The sequence below is a fragment of the Heteronotia binoei genome, chromosome 2 (assembly GCF_032191835.1).
Source record: "Heteronotia binoei isolate CCM8104 ecotype False Entrance Well chromosome 2, APGP_CSIRO_Hbin_v1, whole genome shotgun sequence".
Taxonomy (NCBI): Eukaryota; Metazoa; Chordata; class Lepidosauria; order Squamata; family Gekkonidae; genus Heteronotia; species Heteronotia binoei.
Genome location: NC_083224.1, coordinates 188,957,297 through 188,971,682, shown reverse-complemented (window position 1 = coordinate 188,971,682; position 14,386 = coordinate 188,957,297). Strand labels below are relative to the sequence as shown.

General features: G+C 49.6%; 1 protein-coding gene and 1 non-coding gene across 3 annotated transcripts in view; both read left to right on the top strand.

Moving 5' to 3' along the window:
- Positions 1–13,676, top strand: part of LOC132567094 (GRAM domain-containing protein 2A-like) — a 65,104-nt gene extending 51,428 nt beyond the window's left edge. For both annotated transcript variants that reach the window (XM_060232709.1, XM_060232708.1), the window contains exons 10-13: positions 3,811–3,879; positions 4,828–4,912; positions 7,708–7,815; positions 12,652–13,676. In XM_060232709.1, coding sequence (XP_060088692.1) covers positions 3,811–3,879; positions 4,828–4,912; positions 7,708–7,815; positions 12,652–12,667 — 278 coding nt within the window. In that variant the 3' untranslated portion in view covers positions 12,668–13,676. The remainder of the gene's footprint in view (positions 1–3,810; positions 3,880–4,827; positions 4,913–7,707; positions 7,816–12,651) is intronic.
- On the top strand, positions 3,280–3,349 carry TRNAP-CGG (transfer RNA proline (anticodon CGG)). Its single transcript has one exon. It is a non-coding gene; the product is annotated as a tRNA-Pro (tRNA).
- Positions 13,677–14,386: the final 710 nt, after the last annotated feature.

The window sequence follows — 14,386 nt, the reverse complement described above, 5'->3', positions numbered from 1 at the left end:
CCTTCAAAGTGAAGTATTTAAGGCATAGGGGGAACATTTTCCTGTTGCCATGATTTGATGCGTCGCTGGAAATGCTGTAGAAACAACGTGCTGTGTCAAGATCTGACAGAATCAGTTCTACAGAGTAAGGCGCCAAGACATCGCTTATCAAAGCTGCACCCTTTGTTTCCCCACAGGTCATCGTGGTCACAATCTCTGAATCAGGAAATGTGACTCTGCACAATTTGACACCGCAATCAAGAGACTGGTATGATAACGCATGCCTGTTCGTGTGGTATACCCAGGTTAGTTCAGCAGCCGCAATTCTGGCCTGAGCAGCGGTGTCTTTTTGGTAGACAAAAAACGTTGGGGTGGATTTTGAAGTTCCAGCTTGGCTTGCCGCACTCCTGTGAGAGTCAGTGTCCTTATGAGCTTTCACATCATTCACTCCACCGTGACCAATTCCTATCTCCTTAGAACACGTCGTGCAGAACGCTTTGTTCTTGTCCTTTGTCTCTTTTAGCCAGGGGTAGGTGTTTCTCCATTCAGGATTGAACACAACCAACTGTTTGGGCTTCTTTTTTGGTGGTTCCTGGGGCTGGTGACCTTTGCCACCTCCAGCGCCTGATGTTGAAGCCATGGTCTGCTGTAAGGGCCTAGATGAAGAGGGCAGAAGAATCATAATTAAGTCCTCGCCAGGCGTGGTGATTTCGTTCCATTGTAGTTCTTGGGCAGCCAATTCATAGGCAGTGACAGCCAATCTACTTGATTTGGAAATCTGCCCATGGCGAGGACGGACGGAGGCCCTTCCAGATGGGCAGGCAGGCGGGCGGGGAGCAGAGGCACCGGCGGAGGGAGGGGACCTCACTCACCGGCAGGAAGGGAAGCTGCCCGCTGCCGGGCTGGCCCTCCTCCACGCAGGGGGGGAGGGGAAGCGGCCGGGGGGAGGGGGGCTGGCGGTGACGAGATAGCAGCGGAGCAGAGCCCATAAAGCGGCAGAAGAGGAGGGGGAGGGGCGGGGTAGAAGCGAGGGCGATCATCCCCGGTGAGCCGGAAAGCGGCAGAAGTCAGGCCGCGCACATGGCGGTGGAGCCGAGCCCATAAAGTGGCCGAAGAGGAGGGGGGTGGGGGAACTGAGGCCACGGAAGAGGCCGGCCAGGCCAGCACTGCGCCTCGGCAAATGGCCTCTCACTGTGGCCGCTGGGGGGAAGGGGAAGGCCACTTACTGTAGGGGAATCCTTTTCTCTTCTTCTCCTCTCGAGTTCTCACTTGCTCTCCCTCTCTCTGTCTCCCTCTCTCTCGCTCGCGCTCTCTCTCTCTCTTGTAAAGGGAGAAATGTAGAAGTCAGGCATGGGGCAGGACAGGAAGGAGAAATCTGGCCCCAGAGGCAAAGGTCCTTGCTTAGGAGAGGGAAAAACATATTTCTAATATGGCCTCTGGGAATGTGCAGAGAGTGCGTTTCCTCTCAGGCGTCATTTCGTAGAAAAAGAGGTGCTGAAGCTCATTAGGACACCTCATTTTCATATGCCACACACCCCGACATCACCAGAAGGTGTACTGAAATTATATCAGCTCAGCATCTACCTTAAAATGCTTCTCGAATTAGAACTGTCATCATCAAACCTTACTCCTATCGTACTTTTTAAATTACTTTCTCCTCTGTGGCCACAGTGGCATGAGGAAGATTTCCATCTGTCTGCTTTATATATTTTGGTTATTTCCCCATTTTTTGTGGGGGGAAATATGAGAAAGTTTGTCGAACCTTAAGAGTCCAGCAAAATTCTCCCAGGGGGTTTGAATAATGGGGTCCAGAAGCAAGTATGTGGGGGAGGAGGGGTAAGAAAGAAAGAGCACTATAAAATTTAGAGGTTCCGGAGCTCTGCTCCTGTGAGCTCCTACCCCAAATGAGGCCTGCCCTTGACTAACCTCAACCAGTCTGATATTAGGCAGAAGGGCACGAAGCTCAGATAGAAATCCTCCGGGTTTACTGCCGCCATTTGCTTATGGAGAGGGGGGGCGGGAGGATGCTGGTATCTGATTCAAATCTCTCCAGCATGCAGACCCCTCCCCGCTCTAAAGATGGAATCAGACTTTTTAGGCCCCATGGAACTGCTGTACAAGCAACCCCCCCCCCCTGTTCACACCTTTCTGGATTCCTTAACAGAAGGTCGCTAACTTCTGAGCACGCACAAAGTGTTTTTGCCCTCTAGCGCAATTTAAACTTTCCAGTCCAGTGGAAACTTTAAAAACAAAACCAAAGCACGAACGGCGTGTGGCTGAGTCTGAGAAAGCGCTCCTTTTGGGGTTTTTTTTTTTTGGGGGGGGGGGTAGGTTTTAAAAGAAAGCAGAGCGATAAGAAGGAGAAATTCGCCCGGAGATGCATTTTTCCTGCCTGACGCGCTCCGCTGCTGGCTCCTCCTCAAGGAAGGGCGGGGGGGGGGGCGGGGGAGAAAATCTGGCGGGCCCGGAAAATGCTGTCTGGTTTCCCCCCCTCGCTGAACCCCGGCACCTCTTTGCTTCGCATCCCGGGCCCCCTTCCGGCCACGCTCCTTACCTGATCTGGGGCACCCAGATGTGCCGACAACTGGACCTTCGGAACGGCAAAGGTTTCTGCAAAAACTCCCCTTTCCACTATCTCGGGAGAGGGAAATGCAAAACCTTTTTGTCCCCTCGGGCTTTTAAAATATAAGTCTCTCTCTCTCTCTCTCTCTTTTTAAAAGCCCTGCGGGGTGGTTTCTGCGGCCGCTCTGTTTGCAGAAATCTCGTTGCCCGGCGCAAACCGCACTGGCTCTGCAGTCCAAGGTTGAAACCCGACGCTTTCTGGCCCAACGCACGCCTATCGGGGGGGGGAAAAAGTTTCAAATTCTGCCTAGACTTGAGGTGCGGGGGGGAGAAAAGAGGAGGGTGACAGGGAAACGAGCCAACGGCAGTGCAAGGCTACCTGTGAAGCAGCCAATGGGGAGAGAGGGGAGGGCCTTCCGTTGCGATCTGAACTGGCGGGGGAAACCCAGAACGAAGACGCCAGGCGTTTGGGTAACAGTTCCGGTTTGTCTTTTGGAAGGGGTGTTGGCTTGCAAGGGAAGCCCTCTTTCCCTGCCCGGTTAGGGCACAGGGATGCCAAAACCAGGCCGGGAAATTCCTAGAAATTTGGGTGGGTGGAATTTGGGAAGAGATCTCAGCAGGGTTACGTCTATGCAGCGTTACCTATCTTCCTTTAAAAATTAAATTAAAATTGGGCGGGGGGGGGAGAATCCTGATGGTCATGTGACAACTTTGGTGAGGGTGTGGCGGGGCTAGAATGCCCATGGCTCAGTGGTAGAGCATCTGCTTCGGAAGCAGAAGGTCCCAGGTTCAATCCCCGGCATCTCCAACTCAAAAGGGTCCAGGCAAATAGGTGTGAAAAACCTCAGCTTGAGACCCTGGAGAGCCGCTGCCAGTCTGAGAAGACAATACTGACTTTGATGGACTGAGGGTCTGATTCAGTATAAGGCAGCTTCATATGTTCATATGAACAAAGAAGCCATGGCCAAACAATGGAGGGAAAAGGGATTACCCTGAACAGTCTGGAATCTCTGTTGTGGCTCTTAATAGAAACTGAGGAAATCACCCAGGCGTGGAAGCAGCCGCAGAACAGAAGGAGGTGACATTTTACCTCAACTTAGGATGTTGGTTACTCTGGAAAAGAACATTTCCCTCTGTTTTTTGTGGAAGAATACATAGATCACCTGATACCCTGCCCCCCCCCCACAAACACACACATCAAGGACTGCAGTTCTTCTTCATCCTCATTTATGCTCGCCTGCCATAGTGACTGGAGGTTCTTCTTTGTAGATGGAGTGAGCGAACAACAGATGTCCTTGAAAACACCTGCTGAAGAGGTGCTGGAAGCCTCAAGCAGAGGTGAGTTGGATCTGGCCTTCCATGATGGCTGAATTGGACAAACCCCTTCTTTACTGCTCTACCCACTAGGGATTCCCTGCCTGCCCACCACCTTCTGCCCTCCTCTGAGGTGCTCACCCCGCTGCCTGCACCCTTCCCCCCCCCACACACGCACAGGCCACAGGCAAAGCCAGAGGAGAGCAGGGAAGGAACCTGGTGCACAGTCTCTGCAGCACTCTTGCAGAAAGGCCACACACCAGCCAGCTGGCATCGCTCCGCCTCCCTTCCAGAAGTTCCAGAGTAAGAGTTGTCACATGAAAGCAACATGGATCTTAGGCTCAAAGCATTGACCATGAGATTTCTGTAATGAATATCAATAAATCAAAAGTAGGTTTGCAACTTACAGATACGCACCTGAACAACACCTGAACAGTACACTCAGTATTGCTACAGCACAGACATTGTCTCCAGATTTTGATGCAATCATTCAGAGCAAGAGGGGTCAGTTATCAGAGACAGTTAAATAAACAACATATTGCAAGACTGCTAATCTCTTAAGCAGATTTTAAGTTTTAAAATCTTTAATTGTATTTGTGTCCTTTAGAAAGTTTATATCTCTGCTCCCTGGCATTGCATGTTAGGACACGCATGGCCTGGCCTGACAAGGTCTCATTTACGTCAGATCTGGCCCTCATAACAAATGAATTCAACACCCCTGCCCTAAAAGAGCTTGAGGCCAGCGTATTTGAAGGACCACCTCTTCCCAATCATTAGCCAGTCATTCCTCACTGTCAGTAAGCAATTAACTTTACAAAGCACAGTTTGCAGAAAGAAATTCTTGATTTTTAAAACATTGCAGTTAAAGATAAAATGGTGTGTGTGTGGGGGGGAGATGTGGATTTCCCAGCCGATGAATTTCTGAGCCCCTCTTTTGCAGCCTCAATTATCTCCTCCACTCTCTTTTTGCAGGAAGGGGACACCCTAAAAAGTCGTTGAAGACCTGGTGGTCTCACCTGAGCTCCCTCAATGTGATCATCCTTATTTACCTCTTCTTGTGAGTTGGATATATGACTTGTGGTGGAGTGGAAGGGAGAGCGTTACTTGCACAGAAGGCTGGAAGACCTGGGTTCAAATCCCTCCTGAAGTTCTCTGGAGGGGAGGGAGCTTTGGCCCAGTTAGCACTCTCTTGGTCTGCCCAACCTCACAAAGCTGTTATGAAGATTAAAAAAACCCCTGTATTGTTTGCAGAAAGGTACAGAGTGAAACTATGCTCAGTAACAAGCAAAGAGGGAGTAGGTTTGGGGACCACCCTGAGGGGCAGTGTTCCCTCTAAGCTAAGTTGGTGTGAGCTAGCTCCTAGTTTTTTAGCCTCCAGCTCACACATTTTTGTCTTAGCTCAGGAGAAATGGCCCCAGAGCAAACTAATTTATGCAGTAACTCACAACTTTAACTCACAAATTTAACGCCAGTAGTACTCATGAATCAGAATTTTTGCTCACAAGACTCCACAGCTAAGAGGTAGTATCGCTGAGGGGGATTTAAAAAATATTCTGAAATCTCGAGTGTGGTGTTAGAGAGCTGACTCGGTATCTGGGAAACCTGGGTACGAAACTTGCTGGGTGACCTTGGGCCAATCACACACTCTCAGCCTAACCCACCTCACTGGGTTGTTGTGAGGATAAAACAAAGGGGGGGAGAAATGACATAAGTCACTTTGAGTTTCCATGAGGGAGAAAGGCAGGAGAGAAATGAAGTGAAAAAATCAATATTTTTTAAAAGTACACTAGAGTTTGAGTTCAGTGGCAACTGGCCAACGAAGTTCTGTTCAAGGTGTGAGCTTTTGTGTGCACGCAAGCTTCAAATCTTTCACACGTGCTGACTAAAGCGCTTCCAATCCACTTCCATCATATATATATATATTGCTCACATATCATTTGGTCATAAGCAATTGGCAATGGAACACAAAATTCATCAATAATATAGATTTTACAGATTTTACAAAATAAACGTTTAGAATCAGCAAAGCGCGCAACGTAAAACATCTTTCCCCATTTTCTTAAAATCTTTCTTTTGTCTCTTAAATCTAAACACTCCCAGAAGAAATTTTACAACTGAAACGGTGAGGGTTAGATCAAAGCCACCAAGCAAAAGCTGGAGCTTATTTGGCAATCCACTTCCAGTGCACTTTACAACTGGATTTCACAGCATGAAACAGCAAAATCCAATTGCAAACAATCATGACTGTGCTTTGAAAGCGGATTTGAAAGTGCATGATCCAGCAGGCGTGAAAGTGACATCAGGAAAGGAAAGGAAAGGTCCCCTGGGCAAGCACCAGTCGTTTCCGACTCTGGGGTGACGTTGCTTTCGCACCGTTTTCACGGCAGACTTTTTACGGGGTGGTTTGCCATTGCCTTCCCCAAGACATCAATGAAACCCAGTCGCAAAGTGGACTGAAAGTGCATTATTCAGCTTGTGTGAACGCAGCCTGCATCTCAGAGCAGGCAAAGTGGTGTGCGGCTTGTAGAAATGAGTAGCACAATTCTCAGAGCGCTAGTGAAGTCAGAAGCAGGGGTGGAGTTGGGGGCCAGTGGCTGCCTGGACTCTTTGGCTTTGAGGGACCTTGCTCCTGTGTAGGGTTGCCAAGTCCGATCCAAGAAATATCTGGGGACTTTGGGGTGGAGCCAGGAGACTTTGGGGGTGGAGCCAGGAGACATTCGGGGTGAAGCCAAGATCAAGGCTGTGACAAGCATAATTGAACTCCAAAGGGAGTTCTGGCCATCACATTTAAAGGGACGACACACCTTTTCAATTCCTTCCTTCCATAGGAAATCATGAAGGATAGGAGCACCTTCTTTTGGGGCTCATAGAATTGGACCCCCTGGTCCAATCTTTTTGAAACTTGGGGGTTATTTTGGGGACAGGCACTAGATGCTGTACTGAAAATTTGGTGCCTCTACCCCAAAAAACAGCCCCCCCCCCCAGAGCCCCAGACACGTGCGGATCAATTCTCCATGATTTTCTATGGGAATAAATCTCCCTAGGGAATAACAGAGTTCCCAGCAGACATTTCCCACCCCTCCCCCCGCTTTCTGATGACCCTGAAGCGGGGGGGAGGGCCTCCAAACCGGGGGATCCCCTACCCCCACCTGGGGATTGGCAACCCTACTCCTGTGTGGCAGCAGTAGTAGTAGAAGACGATATTGGATTTATACCCCGCCCTACACTCCGAATCTCAGAGCGACTTGCAATCTCCTTTCCCTCCCCCCCGCCACAACAGACACCCTATGAGGTGGGAAGGGCTGAGAGAGCTCTCCCAGAAGCTGCCCTTTCAAGGACAGCTCTGCGAGACCTATGGCTGACCCAAGCCCATTCCAGCAGGTGCAAGTGGAGAAGTGGGGAATCAAGTCCAGTTCTCCCAGATAAGAGTCCATGCACTTAACCACTACATCAAACTGTCTCTCTTGATCAGTAGTGATCATAGACATGGTGGCAGCAGTGGGATTGGGCCTGCAGGTCTTCTTCTCCTTCCCTTGGCATGCATTCTGGTGTCACAGGGGCAGGGCTGGCTTCTCTTCCTCCCCTGGACCTCTACCAGGTAGTCAGGAGTGCCAGACCACATGCCATGGTGCTTTGGCTTGCCTGGGTGGTAAGTGATGGCCCCATGGGAACAGCAGCTGCCAGCCAGAGGGAAAGGAGAAGGACCTGCAGGCCCAATCCCTCTGAAAACCCACAAGGTACAAGGGCTAGGAACTCTGTGCATGCTCAGATGCTCCTAGAGCAGTTTGCGTGGCCTTTGGCGCCTCCCCAGAATTGTTTTTCACGTGTTTAACTGCTTCCTGTCTTGCTCAGAGTGGTGGTCCTGCTTCTTTCCTCGGGATACATCGGTCTGCGGATCGTCCAGTTGGAGGAACAGCTGACCTCGATGGGAGCCTGGCCGGAATTGGACCTGCCGCGTCAGTGAGTCTCCCCACAATCCAGTTACAGTATCTCCTTCCCCCTTCTTTCATGCCTCAGCTTGTTATTAACTCTGGGATGTGCAATGCAACTGAAACCTGACATATATTTAAAAATATCTCCACGAGGAGGGGTGGGGGGGGGAGAGAGAGAGATAGAGAAGGAGAAGGAGAGAGAAATTTGCAAGAAATGGAAACAATGTCCATGATTTTGCCACAACCACACAAACAAATGAAGTTGCCTTATGCTGGATCAGGCCCTCTGTCCGTCAAAGTCAGGATCAGGACTTTTGTTTGTAGCAGGAACTCCTTTGCATATTGGGCCGCACCCCCCCCCCCCCCCGATGTAGCCAGTCCTCCTGGAGCTTACAATAGGCCCTGTACGAAGAGCCCTGTAAGGAATTCTAGCAGGACCTCCTTTGCCTATTAGGCCACACCCCCCTGATGCAGCCAATCCTCCTGGAGCTTACAGTAGGCCCTATACGAAGAGCCCTGTAAGGAATTCTAGCAGGACCTCCTTTGCCTATTAGGCCACACACCCCTGATGAAGCCAATCCTCCTGGAGCTTACAATAGGCCCTGTACAAAGAGCCCTGTAAGCTCTTGGAGAATTGGCTACAATGGGTGTGTGTGTGTGTGTGTGGCCTAATATGCAAAGGAGTCCTTGCTACAAAAAAAAAGCCCTGATCAGGATTGTCTACTCAGGCTGTCCAGGGTTTCAGGCAGGTGTCTTTCTCATCACCTTCTTTTAACTGGAGATGCCGGGGATTCAGCTTGGGACCGTTTGCGTGCTAAGTAGATGCTCTACTAAGAAAAATTAAGAAGGATGATTCCAGCCACCCCCTAACCTCATAGTTCTGTTTTAGTATTAAGAGTTCTACAACTGGGCGGGCAGCCTTTTGGGTAAGGGTCACCTGTGCATTTCCAGGGCAAGAACAGAACTCACCCAACTCACTGGAAAGCTGCCTTCTTGGTAATTGTCTGTCTTCCCTTTCCCTTTCACAAGGACCATGAGGACTAGAAAGTTTTACTTTATTTAAATTTAGAAGACAATGATATTGGATTTTCACCTCACCCTTCACTCTGTATCTCAGAGTCTCAGAGCAGCTTACAATCTCCTTTCCCTTCCTTCCCCGCAACAGAACACCCTGTGAGGTGGGTGGGGTTGAGAGAGCTTTCCCAGAAGCTGCCCTTTCAAGGACAACTCTGCCAGAGCTATGGCTGACCCAAGGCCATTCCAGCAGCTGCAAGGGGAGGGATGGGGAATCAAACCCGGTTCTCCCAGATAAGAGTCTGTGCGCTTAACCACCATACCAAACTGGCTCTCTTAGTTGCATTTCTTTGAATCCTGCCCTTCCCCTAGCAAGCACAGGGCAACATTTGCGATTTTGCACGCCATCATTTTATCCTTACCACACCCCTTGTGAAGTTGATGCAGAATCACCTCAGGGGAGTTTAGGGTGGAGCTCCCCACTCCTAACACAAACATGCACCACAGTTAGGGATGCCAGGCTCCAGATGGGGCTTTGAGGTCTCCCAGAATCTCAGCTGATCTCCAGACTTCAGAGAAGGTTGCCCCACATTGTAGAATTCTTAATACTACAATAGAACTATGAGGTTAGGGGGTGGCTAAGATCAGGGCTTTTTTTGTAGAAAAGGCCCAGCAGGAGCTCATTTGCATATTAGGTCACACACCTCAACGCCAAGCCAGCCGGAACTGCATTCCTGTGTGTTCCTCCTCAAAAAACCCCCTAGTTGGGATCATTTTCTGGAGAACCTGGCAGCTTCAGTGGGTGGACTTCCACCCCACTGAGGTCCCTCCCCCCTCCCCAATCCTCCAACCTCAAATCTCCAGGAAAATCCTGAACCTGGAGTTGGCAACCCTGCCTTCCTGCCCCTCCACTCATGGCCAGGAAGGGACCTGGCAACCCCATGACCCTGTGGATCACACACATTCTCTCCCGCACAGAGACACACACATTCTCTCCCACACAGAGACACACACATTCTCTCCCACACAGAGACACACACATTCTCTCCCACACAGAGACACACACATTCTCTCCCACAGAGACACACGCATTCTCTCCCACACAGAGACACACACATTCTCTCCCGCACAGAGACACACACATTCTCTCCCGCACAGACACACACACATTCTCTCCCGCACAGAGACACACACATTCTCTCCCGCACAGAGACACACACATTCTCTCCCGCACAGAGACACACACATTCTCTCCCGCACAAAGACACACACATTCTCTCCCGCACAGAGACACACACATTCTCTCCCGCACAGAGACACACACACTCTCTCCCGCACAGAGACACACACATTCTCTCCCGCACAGAGACACACACATTCTCTCCCGCACAGAGACACACACATTCTCTCCCGCACAGACACACACACATTCTCTCCCGCACAGAGACACACACATTCTCTCCCTCACAGAGACACACACATTCTCTCCCTCACAGAGACACACACATTCTCTCCCGCACAGAGACACACACATTCTCTCCCGCACAGAGACACACACATTCTCTCCCCCACAGAGACCTTGACTGCCACCTTCTCCATTTTTTGCCACGGTTACATAAATTTGGGCAGAGGTCATTTTGTAGAAAAAGAGATGCCAGAGCTCATTAGCACAACTCATTTGCATATGCCACACACCCCTGACCTGGGTGGCAGGTGTACTCAATTAGATCAGCTTAGAATCTGCAGTACCTTAAAATGCTTCTTGAATTATAATTGTCATAATAAAACTTTACTCCCATCAGACTTTTTAAATTACTTTCTCCTATGTGGCCACAGTGGCACGAGGAAGATTTCCATCTGTCTGCTTGGTTATTTCCCCTTTTTTTTTTTTTTTGTGGGGAAAAATATTCAAAAATTTGTCAGATCTTAAAGGCAGCAAAATTCTCACAGGGGGGTTGAACAATGGAGCCCAGAAGCAAGTATTTGGCAGGGGTGGAGGGTGAGGGTAAAGAAAAAGCACAATAAAATGTAGGGGTTCCGAAACTCCACTTCTGCCCCAAATGAGGTCTGAATTTGCTAAAGGGGTGTCTCTTTTGGAAGGAGGCCATAACCTAGTTGATGATCACAGCCGAAGGGCACTGACTGTCACACTTCACAGAGAAATTCCTTAATCCCAGGATGGGAATGTTTATCCGAGTGTCGATTCACTGCAGAACCCCATTCTGCAAACCCACACCCTTTTTCTATCATACGTCTTTCTCCGTTGGCATGACTCTCTCCTTTTCCCCTCCCATAACCTCAAGGCTGAGCTTTGCCTTGTTTGAGAGAGCGATCCCAACAGAAGAATGCTGGAGGTGGATGTTGTAACCCTTGGCTTCACAATTTGATCACTGTCTTGGATACTGACTCATCCATTATACTGCAAGCCTTACATCTTACACGGCCAGCTTTTCCCTTTGGCCCTTGACTGAGAGGCTGTCCAGTTTATAGTGGAAAGGATGTCCACTATATGGGTGCAAACAGGGCTTTTTTTGCAGGAACTCTTTTGCCTATTAGGCCACACCCCCTGATGTAGCCAATCCTCCAAAATCTTCCAGGGCTCTTTGTACAGGGCCTACATTAGGGGTGTGTGGCTTAATATGCAAAGGGGTTCCTACTACAAATGAAGCCCGGGTTGCAAATCCCCTCTTGGCTGTGGAGTTTGCTGGATGATTTTTAGCCAGGCACTAAGAACATCCGAAGAGCCCTGCTGGATCCGACCAGTGGTCCATCTAGTCCAGCATCCTGTCTCACACAGTGGCCCACCACTTCCTCTGGAGGGCCAACAACAGGGACAGAGGCCAAGGCCTTTCCCTGATGTTGCCTCCTGGCCCTGGGATTTAGAGATTTAGTGCCTCTGAATGCGGAGGTTCTCCTTAGCCCCCATCACTAGTAGCCACACCCCCTGATGTAGCCATGACTCTATCTAATCCCTTAATCCCCTCTTGGCCTCTTGGCTTTGCCTACCTCACAAGGTGGTTGTAAGCAGGGCTTTGTTGTTTTTTTTGCAGCAGGAACTCCTTTGCATATTAGGCCACACCGCCCTGATGTAGCCAATCTGCTAATAGCTTACAGTAGGCCCTGCACTAAGAGCCCTGTAAGCTCTTAGAGGAGAGCCAATTTGGTGTAGTGGTTAAGTGTGCAGACTCTTATCTGGGAGAACCAGGTTTGATTCCCCACTCCTCCACTTGCACCTGCTGGAATGGCCTCGGGTCAGCCAGAGCTCTGGCAGAGGTTGTCCTTGAAATGGCAGCTGCTGTGAGAGCCCTCTCAGCCCCACCCACCTCACAGGGTGTCTGTTGTGGGGGAGGAACGGAAAGGAGATTGTGAGCCGCTCTGAGACTCTTCAGAGTGGAGTGCGGGATATAAATCAAATTTCTTCTTCTTCTTCTTCTTCTTCTTCTTCTTCTTCTTCTTCTTCTTCTTCTTCTTCTTCTTCTTCTTCTTCTTCTTCTTCTTCTTCTTCTTCTTCTTCTTCTTCTTCTTCTTCTTCTTCTTCTTCTTCTTCTTCTTCTTCTTCTTCTTCTTCTTCTTCTTCTCAGGGTTGTGACCTAACATGCAAAGGAGTTCCTGCTACAAAAAAAAACAGCCCTGGTTGTATGGAATAGAAGGGAGAATCACAAATGTTCTGCTGGCTGATTTGAGGCCAGTCACTCTGGGCCTTGCCTACCTTGCAAGGTGGTTGTGCATCTATAACCGAAGGAAGAATCACAATTATGTCCTGTCGAACACCTTGGAAGCAGGACAGGGGTAAAAATGCAATTGGTCTACTCTACCTGGCTAAGCCTGATTATCTTTTCTTTACTGACAGGTACAAAGCAAGCTGAGGCAGGCTGGATCCGGCCTCCAGTGGGGGCTTTGCATGAAACTTCCACTGCTGTTGTCTTTCCTGCTGATCAGATCTTTAAGAGAACAGTTTGGGGGCTCCATCCCACCCCAAGAATCTCAGCTCATGCCAGAAACCCCAAGAATCTCAGCTCATGCCAGAAACTTCAAGCCAAATTTTAACAACCTGGTGACCAATATTTCCTTTTGAGAAGGGCTGAAGGGACAACTTCGGAACTCCTTGGTGTCCTGAAGTCTTTTTTTAGTGGCTAGCAGAGGAATTTGGGGCAACCTCCTCACTTCCCAAGGACACAGTGAGGAGAACATGAAGAGCAGCTGAAGATCTCAAGTGGATATTTTTTTTCGTTAAATCATAGACTGGTGGAGGACTCTGATTTGGATTAGGATCGACTGTTCCGTGCCCCCTGATGTTTACTGACCCGCAACAGCTGTTTGCCACACGGGGGGAAATCTTACAGATCCCAAAACCGGCATCCATGTCACTCTTTCAGCTAGTACAAACATTTCTTCTTTGCAGAGAACTTTTTATCATTAGCCATCTGAAATTCTTCTGGAGCCGGAACAAAACCCACCCATAACAGTTTGAAAGGAGTTGCTCCTGACGTTTTGGAAAACCCATCCTCCAAATGCAACAACTGGATGTCCCATAGGGTGGAGCCTCTATGTTCAGAGGGAGGTCTACCACTGGAACCAGCAAGCGGAGGCTGGCACCTTCAGACCTTGCTGTTCCCTTTCTCGGGACAGGGGCCCGGCCCTTGCTGAGACTGTGATCGTTGTGATCGGGCAAACAGGCCTGTTTTTGCCATGTTGCTGCTGCTGGGAGATTTGCCGAACCCTACTGAAGAGGACGAACGTTCTGAAACAGGGAAGAGCGGGGCTTGTTCTCCCTGGCTGCAAGAGGCTAGGAAGCGGACTGAATGTGTTTGGTTGTATTAAATCCAGACCCAACCTTATTTGGAAGATTAAAATCTAGCAATTTATATTGCAAAACAATGTCTGCTTTGTTACACCGGCAGAACGGAGGCAGATTTCCTTGGGAGAGCCCAAGAGCCTCTTGTAGGTATACAAAAGTGTCGTATTTTAGACCAGCAAACCAGTCTGGTATAACCACCCCCCCCCCAATCTCCACAAAATAAAACAAACTGTGCCAACCAGGTAGGGTTGCCAATCCCCAGGTGGGGCAGGGGATCCCCTGGTTTGGAGGCCCTCCCCCCGCTTCAGGGTCATCAGAAAGCGGGGGGGAGGGGAGGGAAATGTCTGCTGGGAACTCTGTTATTCCCTATAGAGATTTATTCCCATAGAAAATAATGGATAATTGATCCGTGGGTATCTGGGGCTCTGGGGGGGGCTGTTTTTTGGGGTAGAGGCACCAAATTTTCAGTACAGCATCTAGTGCCTCTCCCCAAAAATATACCCCAAGTTTCAAAGAGATTGGACCAGGGGGTCCAATTCTATGAGCCCCCAAAAAAGGTGCCCCTATCCTTCATTATTTCCTATGGAAGGAAGGCATTGAAAAGGTGTGCCGTCCCTTTAAATGTGATGGCCAGAACTCCCTTTGGAGTTCAATGATGCTTGTCCACAGCCTTGATCTTGACTCCACCCCCTAATGTCTCCTGGCTCCACCCCCAAAGTCTCCTGGCTCCACCCCCAAAGTCCCCAGACATTTCTTAAATTGGACTTGGCAACCTACCACCAGGGCT